Below are 23753 nucleotides of genomic sequence, written 5' to 3' on the forward strand. Positions count from 1 at the left end.
CCAGATCCCTGCTGCCGTACTGCTTACTAGAATGCTGGACTATTGCTGAGAGCTGAGTAAATTACAAAATACTTGATATAAATAATTTTTTCCCCTAAACATTTTATAGTTACAGCAAAGATGTATTTTAGGAAAAGGGAAGAGTTGAGCGCACATCAAATATGCTAGGCTCCTCTAGAGGGGAACAAAAAAAGCCATACTCTACAAAGAAAAATTGAATTCAACAAGACACAAACCATTCCTTGCCATTGTGGTGGTGGTCCCATGTTGTGGAATTCCCTCACGTAATCATTGTAGGACTAAAATGAAAGACAGTAATATTAACATTTGTGATGAATGTTCTTTGGAAGCGCTGAAAGCTGAATATAAAAAGTTCCTCAAAAGTCTGCATGCACCAACTTACCCCATTTAAAAATACATCTCGTCGAACTCCTGAAAATCGTCTGTTGGGAATAAAAATTTGTAGAACTAAATCCAATTTATCCATACAGACAAGTTACCAGGGCATAAAATGAGTAACATGAACACACCTTACCTGTCTACTTCAGGATATCTGGGATCCTTTATATACCCTGTTCGAACATCAAGCAGTATTAATTCAATTTACCATCTCATGATATAACAGTCTTAAAAAAATATACTCATTAGAAACTGTCCTTTCATTTTGTGCCAGCTATGAAGTTGTGTCTACCTGCCATTACCCCCGCTTTCAAAAAAACTCTCAAAAGCTTACAACTTCTTGTAGACAGTACAGAAAAATAGTATAATGTAGTAACAAAAAACATGATACAGATATACCCATAGGAACCTGCACACAGCACAAACAAATATGCAAGGGGTATCTGTGCAAATAAAGACTTGAAGTTTAATCAAATTAATTGGGAAAGCCCACAAGTTTGAAAGATAGTGTCCCTTGGCAATCAGCACAGGGCTGTTATTACTTATTAACCGCGTATTCAGTAGAATGTGTTCATCTCAGCAACTCTTAAGGCTGTTTTCCTAATAGGTTGGATACACTGTTACACAGCAAATTAAAAACAACCTCAAAAACATCTGGAAAAGCCCCACAGGGCAAAGAATTGTTACAGCTTCAGTAAATCCCAATAAGTAAACTTTAACGAGCTCAGTAAAATGGTGCAAATTACCAGGCATGCTTATACTAATAAAAGAACGTTTCTGAGCTTCATTATTTTAAAAAATGTTGTTCTGTACTCTAAACAGTGGTCTTGGAAAGCCAGGGAGCAGCAACAACACTTTTTGCATCAAAGAACACAGGGTTTGCAGTCAAGCTGGCCACATAAAGACAGGTTTTTAAGAAATCTACTACTGAAATAATGGAATACGTATTTCTAATAGCAGTGAAGCAAGATTTGGTAGTTTAAAAGTGACAATTTCTTAACTGCTTTCTGAAGAACAAAAATCTGCAGTATTACCAGTGGTGTTGCTGCATTACTGCTGCTAACATTTCCCTCTGGACAACAACGTAAACTCCTTCTCAAACTCATCATTAGACTCTCTTGTAAAATGCAGGGAAACTTCCCCCTCCCTTTCTCATGTCAAGCTTGTAAAAAAATTCTCTCTGAAAACATAACCAAATGTCTACCAGCATCTCTAGAGGCTGCTAGTTAGGCAATCTCAGCTGACTTTCCTAGTTGGAAATTTCTGATAAACATTTTATGATTAGTGCATTGACAAGTAGGTCAAATCAATTCTTGTGCCCGTCAGGCATTTCAACTGCTATTAACAAAGCGCTTGAGAGGATCATTCACAACTTCATACACAATTCTGAGGCTCTTAAAAGGGCTTAGCCTAGATTAACTCAGCTCTCTCTCCCTCAAACCAGTGAAACAGTGTCACTTGACTTTTGTGAGACGTGGGTTAAACCAGCAGGCAGCACCTGGGAGAAGTACCATTTTTATATCCCAGTCATATCAATATTTTACTTTTGAATTAAATGAGGATACACTGAAAGAGAAAACACTTGTGAATTGGTGCACACAAATCTTCATAGTAAGATATTAACCTGGTCTTTGGTGAAACTCAGGGGGATAGTCAATCCTTGGTTTCTTTCTGCTGTTATGAATATCATAATCTTCTGGTCGACGCCTACACAAATTAGATATCAGAGATTAAACAAGATTGCTTGGAGCATTCGTCACAGCAGAATACCTCACAGGAATAGCCTGAGCTGCCCAGGATCTCAATTTAACCATTCTGAATTCCATCTGCTTCAAAATGTTCTACAGCTTTAAATTTGAACTCAAATAATCAGGAACAACAGTCTGATTAAATACCCTTCACTGTTACTTTCTGGCTACAGGAACTTTAGTAGTTAAGTAAGGAACTCTACCCAATTGTACCTTCGTACCAAACAAAGGGTAACAAATTTGTCTAAAACAAACTTAGACTTTGGCTTTAACATTACACTTTCCACGTTACATTTTGAAACAACCTATTGGATAACAAAATAATTTACAGAACTAAATACAGTGAAAATAGATGGCAAAATATATCATTACAACAGAAGGCATGGACATTGCTGTATTTACTAGCTATGGGGTAAAGAATTCTATAAAAGTTCTATTTCTGCATGCTTTGTGAAATTGCTTCTTTCGCTGTAGCTTTTCTGACTGGGTAGGCCAATGATATTTCTAACAATTTCTGTTCTAAGCAATTTACCAGCAATGCCTTTTACAGAAAAGTTTAACAACACTTAAGCTTCCTAATAATTAAAATAATTTGGGCTCCTTTCTATACAAACAGCTCTTTTACAGAAGAGATGCTATCTTTCAGAACTTTGATTTGGGGGAGGAAGTTTGATTATAAAACACTTACATTCCAGTTGCTGTTATATTTAATAAGGAACTGAAAACTGGCTGCTAATTTTGCTCCATCAAGGTACATCAACATTAATAAGAGACTCCAAAGCTCACATAACAGTTTCTAAACACAAAGCAGCTACAAATCCATTCCCTTCCCCACCCCCCACCCCAGCAATATAATTCCTTATGACAAGAAATTAACACTTTCTTAAATCGCTTAATTACTGTGCAACTTGCTTGCTGAGTAACAAGCTCATGTAGCTTTTAGTTTTATAAAGACTCATTTCTCCACCCCCTTCCCGAGTTCAGTCTTTAAATCCCACCATACCCAGTTACTAAGCTTTTTAAAAGGAAAGCAGATTCTTTACTATGAGCAAAAAGCCCAAAAACCAAAGCAGTTGCATCTACAGCAAAATCAGATCAAGGAAAATAAAAGCTGGTGTAAAGAATAAACATACCGCTTTCTTGTAGTTTTGAGAGTGCATTTACGACCGGTATAAAATATGATAGAAACAGTTCATATAGTAGTCCAACTACTGACTTTAAGCTGTAAGCCACATACATAAATGGAGGCCCTGGCAGGCTTGAGAAGGTGTGATGGTGTTATATGTATAGTTTGCAGTCCATTGCAAAACCTTCACTTGTATATACTTTATTGCACTGGAAACCTCTTAGCTTAACTTCAAAAGCCATCTTGGTGTTCAGTCCTTTAAAGCCAAAAATAGGGGGGCGCTGCCAGGTTTCCTCCTACCTACTCGTGACAGTGTCCTTTTATAAGCTCAAGGAAATGGGGACTCTTGTTGGGTATCTGTACCTACCACAGGATGTTTCCACAAAGAGGAAACTTAACCAAAGGTTTCAGCCCAAACCATACATCAGTCTGTATGCAAAGTGGCTACACGGGGAAAAGGTGTTTGGCAGAAGGGCCAATATCAGTTCTTTGCAAAGACTTCTCCAATTCTGTAACAAGTTATACCCCCTTTTTTTCTGGAAAATGATGTTAAGTTCATATAGCAGTGATCAATAACCATGTCGATCCTCTAAAAATACTTTAAGTCCACAGGTACTGCCAGCATCTGGAAAGGTTGTATATACAGACACAGCAACAGCCATTCTTTTTGGTTTGTTGCCGGGTCTCCAAGGGCCACTTGATCCCTTTTGGAAAGAACCTACTGTTTTCAGAAGCTCAGCAAGATGTGTGAATTCAGTGGTTACATGTTAGAGAATATTTGGCAATGGGGTTAACACATCACGGTGACACAATTTGAAACAGTCCCAATAATGCTCCTCTTGAATATGAAAATAACTTAAATATTTTATCCTCAAAATGAGGCGGCATCTTCTGCAAAATTCTAAGTGATCCTTATAAAAGTCCCATATTTGATAAGGCTTATCCAGAGACACACCTGAAAGAAAAGGCTTTTACAAGATATTAACACATTTTTGGCATATAAATATTTCCTTTTCTCCATCTAGCCTGCTCATAATCAAGCCAAGCTTACCTACAGCTAGCATTACATGTTGCATTATCTCAGTAAATGATCTAGTCTAAACTAGACAGCACTTTAAGAGATTTTTTTCTGCAAAAGCAAAGATCCCCATTTTCCTCTTGAAAAATGACAGACCAGGGAACCATGTGAAATCCTCAATGAAGCCACAACTTGTCCATGCAGCTTGATTTGAGGATTTTCTCTCTTCTTTATCGCAGCGAAAGCTTTGACGAATCATATTCCTCCATCACGTTATTCTGATACATGTGCCTATTATCAGTCCAAAGAACGTTTCTAACCTTCCCACGTCCCGAACGGGGTCTCGACGGGATGGGCGTCCTCTTGATCGGGGTTGTGAATGCATTCTTCTCTTGTGCCTCATTTTATGAATGACTTGATACAAGTCAATACTTTCATCAGGAGGGAAGAGAAGACAAAGTTGGGTTCCACATTCCGGCTCAATTTCCTAGAATTGGTTAGAAGTTCAGTAGTGGTTTATAAACTGAAGAAATGAAACTCTCTCCAAATACACTGACAACATACATTAAAAGGAAAAAAAAAAAAAAAAAAAAAGACACTTTGAAGATATTTCAGTATCACTTAAGACAGAGCAAAATTCACTTACATTACCTTTCACTCTTTAGGCACTACTTAGAATTTTCATAAAATAGTCCCAACACGTGGGGCAACCATATCTTCCCATGAGACAGACAGGCCACATCACTGTTTTGCTACAAAATCAGAGGACTGTTTTTCATCACAAAGAAAATGATCATCTATTACGGAGAGAAAAGTGACACACGTAGGAAGACAATCCATCCCAGCTTCACATATAAAGCCATGGCCTGATCAAGTTGACCATTACCACTCAAAAGTGAGTTCTTCAATGTATGATAGACAGGTCCATGAAAATACCAGCTCAATGCCAAGACAGCAGTCAAACCAAGTAAATCATGTGTTCAGGATTATTAAGAAAGGAACACAAAATGAAAAAAGTCATTATACCACACTGAAAGTCCATGTGCCACCCACACCTTAAATACTGGCTGCAGTTCTGACCCCTTCCTCTCAAAAAATAGGGGGACAATAGAAATGGAAAAGCTTCAAAGCAGGGCACCAAGGATAAGTGAACAAGCGCCGCAATTCCTACATGCAATGACTGAGCAGATGGGTCTCTCCAGCCTAGAATAAAAGGAGCAATATGTGAAGTATGGGGGACAAGACAGATACAATGAGAGCCTCAAGTTGTTTGGAGGACAGAGGGACAGAGATCAACTTGTTGACTCCCTCTTCCGGTACAAGAACTCGAGGCCATCAAATGAAGCTAGCAGGAGCCAAGTGCAACATGATCCAAAAAGTGTTTCTTCAGCCTGGTGACTAGCAGGCCTGCAGAATGCCTTCCCAAAGGATGTTGTAAATGCAAGCAGCTCAGCGTACACGTCCTCAGAAGAGAGATCCATTCAGGGTTACACAAAAACGCAAATGCATAAACGACAACCACTTCAGGAAATAACCTGAGTTGAAAAGCAGGGAGAGCAAGCATCAGACAATGCTTGCCCAGTACCTAACAGCACAGCAATTTTATGAAAAAAGATGAAATCCATGTCCAGATTGCAACTCTACAGTGAAGTGGACAAAACATGAAAAAATTTATTTCCTTGACCATGTAACAGGAACAAAGTTAACTGAAATCTGTTGGTTTGGGTTTTGGTTTTTTTTTTGTTTGTTTGTTTGTTTTGTTTTTTTTAAGTTCACATTGAATTAAAAACAAGACCGAAAATACTGTTTTACAACAAAGTGAGCATGTCCATGGGCAGAATAATGCTCTCTACATTTTCCATACAGTATGGGGATTATGCAACTCCCATCTTGCCTTAAGGAAGCAGAACCCATTATTTTAGTCAAGGCTGGGTTACTTGATGACAGCAGCCACACACCTGCACTCTGGTATGTCTGACAAGACAAAGAGCCATCCCACTTAAAATTTACTTAGCATATACTTTATAATGGTAGAGTCTACACCCTAAGCAACACAGCATATAAAAAAATGCAATGCAGAACACAGCTGGAAACACCAGAACTTGTTCTTAAAAACTGATGCCATATAGATTTGCACACCACACAATGCAAGGCACATTACATTTCAAATCCAAAATATCACATAGTTTTGAAGCATCAAACACTGTTTAACACAAAAATGACAAGAGAATTGATACTGTATTGTTTTCTGTTTCCTTCTTCTCCAACAACACTGGAAATAAGCCTAGTGGTTTTGTCACAGTACTCTACCGCAAGTAACAACTAATCTAAAAAGATTCCAAATCTTCTGTACATACAAAGGTGAAAGCAAGCACTAGAAGATGTGGGTTGTAGGGATTAAAAAAAAACCAAAGAACAAACCTGTCCATCGCGTCCAATCTTTACTGGCTTATGTTCGTTCCAAGGATTGGTCAGGTGAGCAGACTTAGTGAACGGCAATTCACGCCTAAATATGTAAGTGGCATAATTTATAATTTTTCCTCCATTTTTTGTGTAAAGAAAAATAAATTTTAAAATGCATACAGCAGGACATTACATACAAAATAATCCTGTTAGCCTTTGCACCGTCAGGTCTCTGAATGAACATGTACGTATTAAGTATTAGTAACTGAAGATTTCACTTTGACTTACTCCAGTATTAACTACTATGGCCCATACTATGACAGCCTATCTTATTAAAGAAAGTTTTGTTTGGTCTTTGTATAATATTAAGATTGTGCTTGCTTATTATCTCACCATCTGAATATGATGACCAGTCTCTACATGAGGTGGTAGCTCATGGTACCTACTGAAATAAACCCCTAAGCATTTGGCCTAACTATGAAGCTAGAACCGCTCTGAGCTGGAGGTGGGAGTCAGTAATTTCCAGAGGACCTTTCCAACTTCTCTAATTTGAAGTCTCACCTTCCCTGTATTTAGTCTTTCTGGCTGCCCAAAGTGCTTGTACAACCATGCAACGTATCTCAAAGGACTGATATAGCTCTTTTTCTTAAGAGAGCTTTAAAACCTTTTCTGTAAGACGCGCTCAGTTAAATCATGAACATACTGCTCACAACCGGTACATTATGCAAAATATCTGTACTATCGTGTATGTTATTTTAGAGCAGTAGCATTTACTTTGTTCAGTCAGATGCCAAGATGTCAGATGAAGACAGATCTGTCCTTACAGGATTTTTTTTTCCCTTTTATGCATGGCTGTCTATTCAAGCGAGCAGCTGTTTTTACTCAAAGACTTCAGAATACCATTTTCTAGTTTCAGTGCAAGAGATCAGTGAAGGAATGCCATCAAGTGTTAAAAATCTCCAAATTAATTGCCTTAAAAAAAAAAAATTTTCTATAGTGCATGTCAGGTATAGACCCGAGTCCCAAGCTCAGTAACATGGAGGCATGGATTTGGGGAGATTGGAGGACAGACTTCAGGTTGAATCGAGTTTTCAAAAGGATGCTGTCAGCACTCGAGTGAGTAATACAGAGAAATGGTATTATATTGCCTTGTTATTAAACAGCAAGATAAATGAACAATTATTTACCTGCAAATCCAGTCAATTTTAAAGACACCTCCCAACATTTTTGCATTCATTCCTGCAGGCAGAACCCAATGTATAGGTGATCCTCCATGATGGGACTCCGAAGACAGTCTTGCAAATCCTAGAGGATTTCACGTGAATTGTAACAAAGACACAACAGAAAAGCTATTGCACATAAAACTCACTTCCACTTACCTTGATAATAGCTCACTTTCCCTTACCTTGGAATTTGCCACTCTCTCTTACAGAAAATATCAAAATAACGCTTCTTGCTGATCTAAATGCAGCATTAAGCTTCTTTTCATTCACTGGAAGGGTTGACCATACTCCCTAAAACAAAACAACCCCCACCCCACCACCAAAATGTAAGAGTTCATCTCAAGTGATTTAGCTGTCAGAAGTATGTAGTGCAGATGAGGAAAACAAGACCAAACTAGTGTTCTGGGACAGAATATAATGGAAAGAGAAAGGTTCTGCTAAATTCAGTTCCTTCAGAAAATATTTTTAGCCTGCCTCATTATAAAACTTTTAAAACATTGGCTTTTCAATCTTTTTTTGAACGCTGCAGATGCATTTAAACCATCTGTAAGGTTCCATTTCTAATTATGATGATGGACAGATACATGAAAACCTTTTTCTTTAGTATTTTTAATGTATGTTTTAAGTGACTTTGGGAGTTCATGTATTATAGAATACACACAAATTATGAAAAAAACAGCAGCATGTACACTGAAAGGTGGGCAGGCAGATTTCAGTAACCTTCTTAGTATGACAGATTTGTTGATGACAGCTTGCTGACTTTAAAAGTCTTTTAATGAAAGGCCAGAAACATGAAAGGCACCCGACCAACATTTTTAATTGGCAAGAAAGGATATACTTCTCTAAATAGCTAAAGCAAACACCCATCAGAACAGTGTTCACTGCACAGATCAGACCCAAAGCTGGTGGGGAATTTAAAGAGTCATTTAATCGTTTTAATGCTATTCCATTTTAGAAAATCTTCATTAACAGAATCACCTACTCTGTGTATATTGTATAACAGCAAATCAACTATTTTCTCTACAAGCTGTTCCAAATAACACATGCAAATACAAAACCACCAGAGTGGCCTAGTGCCATTCCTCAGAAGCTGAAGTCCAGTGCAGTGGAATCCCTCCCAAGAACTCCCTTACACCAGCACTACCAGGCATACATTTCTGCAATAAGGCTTTGGATCCCTGAAGCAACTGAAAAACATTACTTTTATAGCATTAGTTGAAAGCCAAAACAACCTTCTGAACCTCCTCACAGTACAGCAATATGAACATGGGTGCTGATGAAAGGGAGCAAATATCACAGCATTCCCAACAGAGGCTGGCTTAGGATGTTATCAAAGAGACCTTGAAGCCCCTTTTTAACCCTATTCTTATCAAGATAAATGACTAGAAACTTTTCTAGGTTACAGCAGAAGCAGAATGGCTGCCACTGAAGAATCAAGAACAGTAGCTTTCATCCTTGCCCCTAACAAGTTCTGAGTGGTGGAGAAAAGAATACATCTATCTATATGCTTTTATACAGTAAGGTGTGTGTGTTTGAAAATAGACAAAGCAATCAGTTTGAAGAAAATTCAACATACCTTTGCTTTAGCAAGTGATACGTTTTCATGGTTATTACTCTTGATGAGAAAGAATCGTGCATCTTGGAGAATGTATTTCAGTTTACTTGTTTGATCTGAAAAAACAAAGTGTCAAATAAGCCGAACTGTGAATATTTACAGTTGTCAAAAAAATGTTGCTTTGAGTATAGACAGTTGTTTGTTTCCTTCAGAATATACTGTACCCCCCCCAGTTCCTACCTATGTATTACCACAGTCAACCACCCAACTTGAAACTTGAAGTCTAAGCTGTAGAGTACAAAATGCCAGGGGAAACCAAATCAAAACTAGAACTTAGATAATCAGGTAAAGAAAAAATAAATTAAAATCAGCATGATTCAGTGATGTTCCGATATACAGGACTTATTTCCTTAAGAATCTTTGGATAAATACTGGGTAACATTCGTATCAGCACAAGTCCAATAGAGAATGCTGAAAATGTTCCTCTTCTCAGAGGTAAGCACTTTATTTTTTTGCTTTGCCGCCTCTGCAAGGAGCAAAGCGACTGAACTTTTTGCATATCACTCTCAACACATGCAAAAGTAGCTCAAGATTCACTTGTTATACTCAGAACAAGTATGTGCTCAAACTGATTTATATCGGAACATTACTACTCACAGGTAATTTAATGAACAGAGACAATGGCTTGCTATGGGGCATGCATTAAAAATTCAAATTTAAATGATACCTTTTTGGACAGCACGAACGGAAGATGATAATTTCTCATGCTTCTTTTCTGAACCTGTGTTTAGCCAAAGTACATTTGTTCAGATTGAGCCTTAATAGAGATAATATACAATTTCTACAGCCTTGTCACATACAATTTTCATTCATGACAAATTATGCTTTCTGGCGCGCACCCACACACACAAAAAATACTATTCAATGTGCACGAGTGTTTTGTTTTGGTTTTTTTTGGTTTTGTTTTTGGGTTGTTTTGTTTGGGTTTGTCATTTTAAAATAGTATTTGAACAATTTCCTACTCAGAAAACTAGTCACTGAATCATCATCTTCCAAGTTTAAAAAAAAAAAGTGAAAATTCCACTTAAGCAACAGAATAGCATTAAAGTAACAAGAAAGCCTACTTCCCCCCAAAGGTATCCACACACAACATGCCAGAAGTCAATACCAAATCATACAAAACTACATACCCCATAAATTTCTACAGCCAGTTACATTTATTTTAGATTACACATTAAGATTTGATGCAAGTCAGGATGACAAGCAATAAAAGGAAAGAATACCTGCATACGATTCTGATGCGGAACTTCCACTTCTGTCAAAAACAATTGGAGAGATACCTCTAGCTCTCTTCCTTTCCTTCTTTTTCTCATCTAAAAAACCCCATAAGAAATAAAAGCAGTATTTTAAACATCAAGTGGCAGGCAAAATTGAGATAAAAATTACTGAGACAGGAAAATAACATCTGTTACAGTGAAGTTAGAATTTGGCTTGCACATGAAAATGGTGGTTGCTGCCCCAAAACTATCAGGCACAAAAGAAGCAAATGCTAATTACTCAAGCTTTTCATTCACAAAAGGAAGAAGAATGCCACAAATCTAGTAATTGTGTGCAAAGTTTAGAGACAGAATTTATCTCCTAGGTGTTTTAGTAAGGGTGGTTTAGCTCTTTTCTCCAGCCTTCAGCCAAATTTGCAACACAGAGCACAAAGTGTGTTGCAATAGTGATAGGGGCTCATTCGCTCAGAGCTCAACAAAATGGCAAGAGGTATGAAAACAAAACACTGTGGCACACAGGCAATTATTTCCACTCTTAAAAGTGTTATGTTACACTACGGAGCTTTTTAGAACAGTCATTACAGCTTCACTTGTCTTTAGGTTACACCTTCCTGTTCTCTAATTCCAAACAGCAGAGCTGAGCCAAAAAAGGCATTATGTTAAGCAGGATGACCACCTATGGAGACTTCAGACAAGGAAGATACATGAATCTTAACAGGATTGCAAGCCGCTTTCTTAAAAAAAAAAAACCCAACAAAACACCACCAACAAAACCCCAGCCAAATCCAAAAGTATTTACATCATTAACACCTCACATCTGTAAGTTAGGACCAGTTATACAACTGTGAAGCATTTGTTTCTAGTTGCTGCTTAAAACATTTCCTTCTTTCCAAGTCTGCCCTAATAGCTAATCATTTCAACTTAAGTTTAGAATTCCTATGCTGAAGGCAGCCCCTGTTTAAGATTGAACTATCCTTCCCTGGGGAGATGGTGCTTTTACTACACCAGTCTGCCTGGTCACTCATCTAGATGAGTACAGATCAGCTCAACACCAACTTAAAATTAATCTTATGGGGAACTAAGCCATTAGATACCTAAGAAAATACTAATTGCAATGTTTCAAAGTGTTGAACAGTAGGGCCAAAGCAATCAAGAAGACTATGAATCCTCAGCATGGTAATCCTGATATCCACAACTTTTTGTGTAAGGAAATACGACTTTCCAGCACATTTTTCCCTTGCCTATTTATTTCATAAATAGCATCTTAGTGACTTGTGCTACTAAGGCTTAGTTTTGACATAGTGAGGAAGTAGTTATTTTTAAAAGCAGAAAAACTTCCAATGGCAAGGTATTTCAGATTAGCATGCTAGATGTTACCTACCTGATGCATCTGAACCAGTCCCAGATCTGACTGACCCATCGGTGAAAGAGGCGGATTCAGAATCAGAATCACTGGCTTCACTTCGTGTGTCATAGTCATTTCCTTCCTTCTGATCTCTCTCATCCTGTTCATACTCTTCTTCATCCTCCTCCCCATCTTCTTCCACCTCTTCATCCTCCTCCCCTTCATCATCTTCCTCTTCTTCCATTCCTTCTTCCTCATTCTCTGTATTGCCTTGTTCAGAGGAACCACTACTGCCAGTCTCATGATCTGAACAATATTCCTCAGAGTTCACCTCTTCTTTAGAAGAATGGCTGGATCTGCTTGGTCTTCTATCCACATCATGCCTGATTCTCTGATGTTTAAAGAAAAAGTGAATCAGGAGTCATTTAACACTGTCAAGATGCCTTATAAAGGCTTCATACGAATTGCTTTATTTATAAGGTAGCAAGAATATTTAATACCTCTGAACCATCTGGTGTAGAAGACTTTGCCCTTCTGTCAATATCCCTCTTCCTCATGCAAGTTTTTTCTGGTTGTCCTTTATAAGGTTCCCTGGAACTGCTTGACATGCGCGTCTTTCGATCACCATCTGGGCGCTTGTTTCTGTCAGACCTCTGATACTCCTCATTCTTGTATTCTGATACTGGTTTTCCTTTCGTGCTCACTATTCTCTTGTTATTGCTAACTGATGAACTAGGAGGCTTTGGCATCATCTGCCTCGATGAATGCACAGAAGGTTTTTGTCTCTTGCTTTCAGCATTTTCCATCCTGTCAGTTTTTCTTTTTGATCCTGAAAGAGAGAGAGATCAAGTTCAATGTTATTTTGTATATCAAACCAAAAACTGTGCTGAGGCACCTACTTTCTCTACTTTGGGTAATTCCCCTGTTGCAGTCATAGGTAGCATCTTCCAGTTGTAGGCTTTGCAACAATATTCAAACCGCTTGTCAGGAACAGGTCATGTTCTAAACCATGTATTTTACTTTAAAAGAACAATCCTTTAGGCTTTGGTAGGTGTTTTCTAAATTTTGTATATGCAAATGCTAAATTAAATGCTTATGGGATTGGCCTAAAGCCAAATCAAGAACTGAGCTGGAACCAGACTTTGGGACCCCCTTGCTCCATTTCCATTTGACTTCATCAAACCAGAATCATAGAATCATAGAATCGCTTTGGTTGGAAAAGACCTTTAAGATCATCGAGTCCAACCTTTAACCTAACCCTGACATCCCACCACTAAACCATGTCCCTAAGCACCTCATCTATCCTTCTTTTAAATACCTCCAGGGGTGAAGACTCTACCACCTCCCTGGGCAGCCCATTCCAGAGCCTGACAACCCTTTCAGTGAAGAAGTTTTTCCTAATATCTAACCTAAACCTGCTCTGGCGCAGCTTCAAACCATTCCCCCTCGTCCTATCATCTGTTACCAGGGAGAAGAGGCCGACCCCCTCCTCACTACAGCCTCCTTTCAGGTAGCTGTAGAGGGCGATCAGGTCTCCCCTCAGCCTCCTCTTCTCCAGACTAAACAACCCCAGTTCCCTCAGCCGTTCCTCGTATGACTTGTGCTCCAGACCCCTCAACAGCTTGGTTGCTCTCCTCTGGACATGCTCCAGCAATGCAACATCCTTCTTGTAGTGAGGGGCCCAAAACTGAACACAGTATTCGAGGTGCGGCCTCACCAGCACCGAGTACAGGGGCACGATGACTTCCCTTGTCCTGCTGGTCACACTATTCCTGATACAGGCCAGGATGCCATTGGCCTTCTTGGCCACCTGGGCACACTGCTGGCTCATATTCAGCCGGCTGTCAACCAGTACCCCCAGGTCCTTTTCCGCCAGGCAGCTTTCCAGCCACTCTTCCCCAAGCCTGTAGCGCTGCATGGGGTTGTTGTGACCAAAGTGCAGGACCCGGCACTTGGCCTTGTTGAACCTCATGCAGTTGGCCTCGGCCCATCGATCCAGCCTGTCCAGGTCTCTCTGCAGAGCCCTCCTCCCCTCAAGCAGATCAACACTCCCACCCAGTTTGGTGTCGTCTGCAAATTTGCTGAGGGCACACTCAATCCCCTCATCCAGGTCATTGATAAAGATATTAAACAAGACTGGCCCTAGAACTGAGCCCTGGGGGACACCGCTTGTGACCGGCCGCCAACTGGATTTAGTTCCATTCACCACCACTCTCTGGGCTCGGCCACCCAGCCAGTTTTTAACCCAGTGAAGAGTATATCCATCTAGGCCATGAGCCGCCAGCTTCTCCAGGAGAATGCTATGGGAGACTGTGTCGAAGGCTTTGCTGAAGTCCAGGTATACAACATCCACAGACCACTGTCCCAGAAGGGACAGTCGTTTTCTAACAGCAAACGAATTCACAACAAGCCAGACTCGGCAACTGCTTTTGAGACAAAAGGAAACCCAGTTAACTGTTTGCTTGGAAAGTCGAGTGAAAAAGCAAGTGCCCATGAAATAGACTTTTGGAACTCTCTCACTCTCTGAACCAGGTTATAAGAGCTGCTACTTCAAAGACTTTAACCCTAATAAGAAAGATGTTTTTTACCATTTACATTCCTGCAGGACATCCACTACCAAAGTCACCTACCCTTTTTCTCACTTTTATCTTGCTCGCTGTCGGGGTTATACAACTCATCGTCTTGGTCAGGAGCATCAGTCAAAATGTCATCCAGAACATTCAGTTCACCATCTGAAAACAATAAAAAAGTTAAAAACAACTATTGAAAGTCTGGATATGTAAACTACAGTAGAACTAGTATTTACAAACCCAAATGTTTCCTTTAAGGTTACAGATCTGCCACAAGGCAAAACTTAATGTCTTCTTGATTTATTTCAACAATTTCAGTTGGAAGGATCAAGCAAAGCCAATAAAAGATTTAAAATATGTCACAGGGTGCATTTAGGCCTCTGAACAAAGTCCAAATTGGCACCTCATATCACACAAGGTTTGCAGGAAAGCTGACCTAAGCTTCCGCTTAGCAAAAAAGTATGTACAAAATTTGAGAAAAAGGAGACTGGGAGATAGCCTGAGTGCTGTAAGAAAAGAGGGGTAATCTCTTCCCAAAATCCTGAAGAACCTACACCTTAAATTATCTCCTGTCCTGCCGCGCTATTTCTGTTGTTGCTGCTGTGTTAGGAGGGCGAATTTTGTGGTTCACCTACAAGTAGAAAAAAAAACGCAACCTGGCATGCTAACAAGAACATAAGCTAGGTCACCCCAATGAAGAAGGGGAAAGTAGTACTTATCTGCTGCATAATTAATTCTGAGCTGCTCTGAAAAAAACCCTACAACTAATTCGCCTTCATCAAAAGGGCAAAAGTTTAACAAAATTAATGCTAGAAGCAATAAATGACCACATTTAGTCACACAACTTTTAATATCTGTCACTATTTCCAACTCTGTTTCACTTTGCCTGACACCAAAGGGAATATATGGTGATTCTAGTAGAAGGATTCACCAGCTTCAAGACAGCAGATCCATACTCCAAGCACTTTAAAAATAAGAGCGAACTAAGCCTAAGCATCAAAGGGAAAAATAATAGAAAAGGTATTCCTTTTGGAATCTCACATTTCTTCTCCTAAACTCTTGAATTCTTAGCTCTTTCCACTTTATATTACTATGAGTGATTCTCTTTTCTGTGCTCAGGAAAAGGAAAGCAGAGCAAACTCCAAGGATTCAGCTGGTTGACTACCTGTAGAAGACGCATTGTACAACACTGTAAAGCAGCAGGTAAGGACTCCTGTATCAGACGAAATCAGGGTAAGGCAGCAAACTAAGTCCTCCAGAGTTTGCCAACTTGTCAATCTCAAAATCTTGAGCCGCACCACAAGGGAAGTTTTACAGCTTTATATTAAAAAAATGACACAATCCACACCAGAAAAAAAAAATTAGTATTAGAACTGTATCTCTAATATATATACTACTGAATCTGAGGTCAGCATGTGTGCTAGTTTTCCTGCTGGCATTTCTCCACATTTTCTGTGGTAGGGGAATGCAGAATCGGTCCCTGAAACGCACAATTGCTTTAGCTGATGCAAATGAAGCAGTGCAGAGAGAGGTGGATTGAGCTTTTCCCTGGCAGTTTACAGTTAGAGGGCATTTAAATATAACATGAAGCTGCACTGCAATTCTCTTGGGAAGAGCCGTCTCTGTTTGTAGATACCTATATATCCACAGCAAATGTTCTTGCTGTTACTGATGAGATACACAACACTCAAGTTCATGGCTGTGCAACTGCTAAACATGGGCTGCAGTTTCCTGGCTTGCATTCCACTTCCCCACAGAAGACTACGCAAGCGCCAGATTTTTTTACTGGAGACTAATGAAAAAGAGGTGTGCAAGGATCAGAATATTAAACATATCACCCACCTCACACATACTGAACCTTAGCTTTGTTTCCATTTTGGTGAGGCAACAGCATACCTGAGTAAACTACATTTAACCTAGCTATTGCAGTAGCATTCAGCAGTGCTAAAAAGACTCACATATTAGCTGGTTCAGAAATAAATGAGAAGATAAGGAAAGTCTAATGGAATAAGCAAGTCTGACACATACTGTCCAATAAATCCCTTCCAGGTTAGGTGGGCCCGATTTATAGTTGGAACCTTAAACAAATATGCAAAAAACAGGAACAGGATGAGTTCCCCCCCACTTGCTTATGTAGATGTATCTATCCAATTTATTTTAAAAAATTCAGATTTATTTAGCAGCCCAGTGATGCAAAAAGGGCAATCTGAACACACGGTTCCCATCTCTCACTTGTATCAGGCATACTGCTCAACTGACTTCCAAAAGATGATTCCACTCACTGAACTGTCACTGTCAGTGTTCAACCTGATGAGCCAAATTATCTCAGACAGATCAAGATAAGCATCAGGAAAAGCACAAAAAAAAGAAACAGAAAAACAGTAGAGAACAGATTTCTTACAGTTCATCACTGCTGAAGGGGGAAGGTCCAAGTGAGTCCTTTTCATTACAGACACTTCTAACTGGGTTCTCCTGCAACTCATCTTTTGTTGACTCTGGGGTCTGTTGGATCCTTCCATGAACAAATTTAACTCACCTGAAACAGCAGAAAAGTAACCTGGGGAGGCCATTTTTCCTCTGCTGCCCATGAGCTTTAGATCTATTCAAGGAAGGGTCCAAGCAAAAACCTGATTTGGCAAACAGAGCAGATAAGACCAGGTGATTTCAAACTAAAAGGGTATGTGAGATTTATTTCCACTTTTTTTAAGCAGTGAAACAGCATTTCTCTTCCAAAAGGAGCATGAAAATAACGTTGCAGTTACAATAAAAACGAGTTCAGCTACAAACAAAGGTGCGTTAACACCTGCGGTTCAGTCAGAATCATCCCTTACATAGGACAGAAAATGAAAAGCAAATTAGAATACAAACCAAAACCATTTCTTATCTGCTACTCATGACTTGACCACGGCCACCGATTAAAAAAACCCCAAAAAACCCAAACAAAACCCCCAAAGAATAAAAAAATGCAGGCCCATCTGTATAAATGATTATATGAGTAGAAATTAGGTGACAATAATAAACATTTCAATTTCACAGCTCATCCAGGGTGGCAGCTCACATCAGTTTCAACACAACCAGATCATACCCTATCTCACCAGTCTTAAAGTAAAACCATTAAGAATGAAGCACCAGAAATAATTTTACTTATCAATTCTAACAAAACCTAATGGCAATTTTCCACGTGACCTAATTTCACAATAAGTATTAGAGACAGCAAACTTTCACACCTCTGACAAGACATTTTATGGACATCTATCCTGAAAAAAAACTTCACATGAAATGTATTTCATAAAAATCCAAAACAATGTAAACCAAACCACAACATCATAGTGATCCTTTACCTTTTTTATACCACTGCTATTATCTGCACTAACCACCTAACAGCCACCTTCTATATCTAAACTTTGGTTTTGATTCTTAAATAGACTACTTTGTGAGGACTGACTCGTATAACCTTATAAAGAACATGCGGATCACATCAGCTTCTGCACACAGTGACAGTCAGTTATAAGAGTTGTGAATATATATTATACTGGAAACATTCAATTCCTTTAATTCAAACTTATTTACCCACAGTGCCCAGAATGCATAACCGACTGCAAAATGCCGAGCAAAAATCACCAAAAAGAATATTCTAACATCAGCTTATACTTGCTAAGGTAACTACGTCCCTCGACAGAAAATCCTGCAAAAAATACGGCTAGGGATCCAAGCAGAAATGAAGAAAAGCCGATACTTTCTGCTAGAAGACAACCAGCAGTAACTCGCCACTAATAATGTTAAACTTGTAGCCCACGAACTTATTCCTGAATCCGCTGCTCAAGTCACCTTGCCCCGAGCCCACTGCCGCCGGGCGCCAGATGACGGCACCACGGCCGCAGCACCCCAGGGCACAACAAGGCAGCGTTTCCCCATACGCCACGTCTAAAGACTACGAAAATTGTTCTCGAAGCGGGCCTCCCGGTCCCCCCGCCCCTCCGGCTCTCCTCACGGACGTCTCCCAGAGTGAAGGCCAACCATCCCGCCGCCGCCGCGACGCGTCGAGCGCCTAAGATGGAGGCTCCCTCTTCCTGCACGTAACGATTCCCTCTTCCCAGAATGCACCGCTTTGTTTACGCTCTGCGCGTCACAGAGCGCCGCCGGCGGAGGCGCGGAGGGAGAACGAGCGGCGCATGCGCGGTGGGAGGTGGGGGGGGAGGGGCGAGGGCGCGCGCGTAAAATCGTCCCCCGCGGCGCCCCTCCTGCGCATGCGTCCTGCCGGGGGTTGCGGGGAAGCCCGCCATTTTTGTCTGTTAGCGGTGGGGATGCTCCGTGTCCGGTGTTACTGCCTGGTGGGCCCGTCTTAGAGCGCGGCTCTGAGCTGTTTCCGCTGCTGGGAGAAGAACTGTAGGGAAGGAGACCGGTTTCTGTCCTTGAAGTGAGGGAAGCTGAGGGGAAGCTCCCTTCTAGTGGCAGGGCTAGGTTAATGCTTGGGTTTGATGATCTTAAAGGTCTTTCCCAACCTAAACGATGCTATGATTCTGTCTCTCTGTGTTCCTGTGCTGTTGTGATAACAGTGTGAGGTGTTGGAGCTCTTGCCATGGGCCTTGAGTAGGGCAAAGTAACCGTGGCCTTCCCCAGTGTTAGGTATTGCTCTTTTCGGGTTTTCATTTGGCTGCTAATTTTTTTTTTCTAGAGCAAAATTTTTTTTTTCTTCCTTCTGGTGATGTTCAGCTTGTTTTGTAATGGGTCTGTTCAAATATGAAATAAGTGTACTTTATCAATCCAAATTATTTTTTAAAGAAAGTTGGGATTAGGGCATGCTTCTTTCCTACCATAACCTAGGTGACAACTTACCTCCTCATCTTAATTACCCTTCCAGGCAGCTTGTGAAGAGGCCTGGCCACTTGAGTGGCCTTCAGTAGTTCGTTAGGGCTGTGTGTAACTTGCAATTATCAAGTAAGAGCTTGTTTTGTCCAGTATGGTATTTTAAAGCCTGTTAGCTGGCATGTCACTGTTATAAAAGCTCTACCTCTTTTTTTTTTTTTTCTTTTTAAGTGGAATAGATGCATAGCAAGGTGGTTAATGCTGTAGACTAAATGATAATTCTTGTTTTAGGGCTGCAGATGGGTGCAGACAGTCAACTCAGTCCTTCAGATTCCCCTTTCCAGAACAATGTAGTTTTAGGATGCTTTGCTCATGATATTCAGTGTATTTGCCTGTGCTCACAGAGTGGAAAGGTTAGTAAAAATGTCTGGTCAGCATAGTAGCTGTTGGTTAGCTTGAGGAAGCACCTCTCCAGTGATGGAGGCTGGAGTGCAAAAGGCACTCTATAACACTGGTTGCTATTGCCCATCTTGCTTCAAAACTGAAAGCAAAGCCTGAAAAGAGGATAAAAGCATCGCCTGAAGAGTTGAAGTATTTCTGCAGAGAGATTATAGAAGTTGGAATTACGTGAAGAGGTGAAAATGACAAGGTGGTTGTGAAGCTTACAGAAAGAGACGTGGATACCTGCTCTTCAACTTTGTATTGACTTTGTGGTCTGATTAAAGGTTATTATTGCTGTAATGCTACAACTGATTCAACATTTGCTTGTCCCACGAGTCTTTGGAGTTTTATTTTGTTAAACATGCAGGATGTGACAACAGTCATTTTACTGGCACTTCTTGATTCTGTAGTCAAAGACTGAAGCAATTCTTGTGTGTCTGTGTTCCTGTCACATCAGCTGGTTAAGCTGCTTGTGGAGTGACCTTTCCACAGCTGGCATGCATGCAATAGGTTTATTTAGCATGCATTATTTATAAGCAACACTTGCATTCTCTAATTTTACTTTCAGAAATTACCCTGTGATGTTACTTTACTGGGTGTTTTGTTACCCATCAAAGAAAAAATTGTCTGTGTGTAATCCACTAGATGGTGTTGTTAACATGAGTTAAATGGAAGGGCACTTAAACGGAGCTGTGGTTTATGTCAGGTTCTGTACTTCTTGAATCTGCAGGTGCACCAAGACAGCTTTGGAGAAGGCTGTGCTTTAAAGCCAAGTGTGGCCTTTCTGGTGGGTTTCATGCCTTTCATGTGGCACAGTGTTCAAATATTGGTAGCACAAGTCTAGCACCTTTACTGTAGTATGTTTGGGGGTGGGGGGGAAGTCTGCAAGTGAGGTTAGCTATTGGTGCTTTTCTCAAGGATGTAATGGCTCTAGCTAGACTAAACCTCCTCCAGAGGTCCCTTCCAACCTTACCCATTCTGTTATTGATGGGTAAGGCAAGAGAGACTCCCTAAGTGCAGCAAAGCAGCTGGTAGCTGTGGCTTCCCATGTAGATTACAGTATAGCAAATCCTAATGGAAAGGAGCAGGGAGGAAAGGGTGCTAAACTTGATAGTGGGTTTCCTTTTAGTTCTTGCTTTGCCAAAGATTTGATAGATATACTTTTAAGGGACAGATAATTGGTTTGTTCAAAACTATTTTAAAGGGAATGTTGAAGAATTCCTTTGGTGTCTGCAAGAATGCCTTTCAGAACCAGGTTACAACAGCTGCTTAGAAGTTCTCCCTTTAAAATGGTCTTTATAACATCTTAGTGTTAGCCCATTTGTCCGTGTTTTTTGTGCAAGTGACTGCTGATGGGCGTTCTCTAAAGACTGCGTATTAGAGATGGACCACTGTTGAGGAATGACTAGGGTGACTGACGATGATCATGTCCTACGTTAGAGACAAGATTTGGGCCTTCTTTTATGTCCAAGCCTTCTGCTGTCTATCAAGGGACTGAGTGGGGATGGCTGCTGACTGCTGAAGAGGTGTATTTCTGAAAATTATTTCTTTGTAGGCCTATTGCAGCCTGTATAACTTGGAACTGTGGAAAACCAAGAGGAGGTGGGGATATTAGTTTTGTGAAGTAGGTTAGCTTATCTAAGTTAGATTAAAATGCAAAATCCACTGATTCAGAATTTGTCTTCCAGACCGGTGGATGAGACTTGTTACTGCTCCTGCTGTTCTCAAAAGGCAGACGTTTACGATGCAAGTCAACGGGCAGCCATTCATGTAGCTGCATCCTGGTGTATAAGTCTCTACTGAAACACCCGTACATTTGGCTGGTACAATGAGTGTGATTCCCATAAAGTCTGATACCTTTCAGAATGTATGCACACTAACCCTTGTCATCTGCTTACAACCCTGCAACGGTGACGTGTAGGTTATAATAAAACTTCTTTTACCTTGCTGTAATCTGCTTATGCCTAAAAGCCTTTCTAAAGCTACCCTGTGATGCCTGAAAGTATTTTGGCTATGTCAGCCGACGGAAGATGTTTACAATAAAAAAAAAAAAAAATTGTGATTTTTTTTTTTTTAAAGAAAGCTGCAGAGAGTTCTGGCAAACACTTGTTGGCATAGATAGCCATAAAGTATTAGTATTTGATTTCATTTCTGATCTGCACTTTAAGTAAGCAGCAGGAGGTGCTAGTGCAGAAGTAGAACTTCTGTATGCCTTGTGTTCCTGCACCGCAGTGCGTTGGCAGTAGCGTGCTTCCTGTTTACACAATAATTACCCCGTTCTGCACTGATCGTGGGTCAAGGCCAGGTACTTCAGGCCACTGAGTTTATTGGCTCACAGAATTACTGCTGTGTAAAGGGGAAGCTCCCTATAGGTATTACTCAAAAATATATTTTTAATTAGTTAATGAGATGGAGGGGGTGGGGGGAGGAAGGAAACTTAAGTTCGTGGAAGACATCAAGGTTTTCCCCTCTCTCCCAAAAGAAAGTTTGGCTGCTTTTTCCCATCATTGTTCCTGTTTGTGTATGTTGGCTGTCGTCTTTCCCTCAGGCTTCTTCCTCCTCCCTCCCCTTAGGAAATATTATTTTCGTGCTGATAGTGTTAAGGGTGATATCTGTTTGTTTGCACTGGGTTTCAAGGAGGGTGAGATTTTTCTGAATAAAAAAACCTCAGGAATGCTTTTGGATGTGCTGCTTGTAAGACAGACTGACCCTGGTGAGTTGAATAGTCACTTCAGTGACAAGCAAGTTAGGACAAAGCCGAGTTTGTTGGGTGGTCCCAGGGATCCTGGTTATGTGGAGAGACTTGAAGAATCTGCATTTCATAATCATTGCTGCAATTTTCTCTTGTTTGAGCACTTCCACTTCAAAGAGTAGACTGTTCTTCCATCACTTGCCTTTTCAAATCCCCTGAAGCAGGATTAGATGATACAGTTTAGGCGGTCAGCATATTTCTGCTGCAGGACATGGTGACCCTCTCTTCTCTCTCTCCTGTCGCTTTCAGTTGTGCTGCCCTAGTTCTTTAGCACACTTACCTGTATTAAATTGCTAATTTGAAACACAACGATTTCATTTTTCTTTCCTGGATTACTTTCCAGAACGTGAGTTGAAATGGCTTTTTGAGAGGCAGGATGAACACACAGAAAAGGCGACTGTCTCCTTTTGGCAGCAGTGAGTGGTGTTCAGATGCACTCAGTCCTGCTGCAACTCAGTACAGCTTTGTGGGCTTTCTAGGTCAGTCCCCTACTGAATCAGGAGGTGGCAGCATCTTGCGATTGGTGCGTATTTTGGTCCCAGACCAATGTGAACTGTTTTATTTTCTTTGCTTCAGGGAAGTGGTCTACAGTGGTTATAGCTAGAGGAAAGGAAATGCAGGGTCCATGTCGTGGTTTAACTGGGCTGGCAACTAAGCACCACGCAGCTGCTTGCTCACTCCCTCCCCCCCCCTCAGTGGGATGGGGGAGAGAATTGGGAAAAAAAAAAGTAAAACCTGTGGGGTGAGATAGAGACAGGTTAATCATAATGGTAAGAAAATACACAGAATATACAAAACAAGTGATGCACAATGCAATTGCTCACCACCCGCTGCCTGATGCCCAGCCCGTCCTGAGCCACAATCACTCTCCCCCCCGCAACCGACCGACTAACTCCCCCCGAGCATGACGTTCTATGGTATGGAATAGCTCTTTGGTCAGTTTGGGTTAGCTGTCCTAGCTGTGTTCCCTCCCAGCTTGTTATGCACCTGGATGAGCTGGAGAAGCTCAAAAAGTCCTTGAGTAGTCTGAGCACTACTTAGCAACAACTAAAAACATCAGTGTGTTATCAATATTCTTCTGGTACTAAAT

At 40.6% G+C, this 23753-nt stretch overlaps 1 protein-coding gene across 1 annotated transcript in view; it reads right to left on the reverse strand.

The window, feature by feature from the left end:
- Nucleotides 1-18781, reverse strand: part of YTHDC1 (YTH domain containing 1) — a 31328-nt gene extending 12547 nt beyond the window's left edge. The window contains exons 1-16 of the mRNA XM_035888914.1: nucleotides 18649-18781; nucleotides 17201-17298; nucleotides 14725-14826; nucleotides 12595-12923; nucleotides 12131-12485; nucleotides 10756-10845; nucleotides 10200-10253; nucleotides 9494-9588; nucleotides 8100-8208; nucleotides 7882-7999; nucleotides 6713-6797; nucleotides 4612-4778; nucleotides 2024-2106; nucleotides 536-572; nucleotides 404-443; nucleotides 237-299 (exon numbers count right to left, since the gene is read on the reverse strand). Of these exons, the coding sequence (XP_035744807.1) occupies nucleotides 237-299; nucleotides 404-443; nucleotides 536-572; nucleotides 2024-2106; nucleotides 4612-4778; nucleotides 6713-6797; nucleotides 7882-7999; nucleotides 8100-8208; nucleotides 9494-9588; nucleotides 10200-10253; nucleotides 10756-10845; nucleotides 12131-12485; nucleotides 12595-12923; nucleotides 14725-14826; nucleotides 17201-17252 (1779 nt within the window). The 5' untranslated portion in view covers nucleotides 17253-17298; nucleotides 18649-18781. The remainder of the gene's footprint in view (nucleotides 1-236; nucleotides 300-403; nucleotides 444-535; nucleotides 573-2023; nucleotides 2107-4611; nucleotides 4779-6712; nucleotides 6798-7881; nucleotides 8000-8099; nucleotides 8209-9493; nucleotides 9589-10199; nucleotides 10254-10755; nucleotides 10846-12130; nucleotides 12486-12594; nucleotides 12924-14724; nucleotides 14827-17200; nucleotides 17299-18648) is intronic.
- Between the last annotated feature and the right edge of the window lie 4972 nt (nucleotides 18782-23753).

Source organism: Egretta garzetta, unplaced genomic scaffold (assembly GCF_000687185.1).
Source record: "Egretta garzetta isolate BGI_Z169 unplaced genomic scaffold, ASM68718v1 scaffold41, whole genome shotgun sequence".
NCBI lineage: Eukaryota > Metazoa > Chordata > Aves > Pelecaniformes > Ardeidae > Egretta > Egretta garzetta.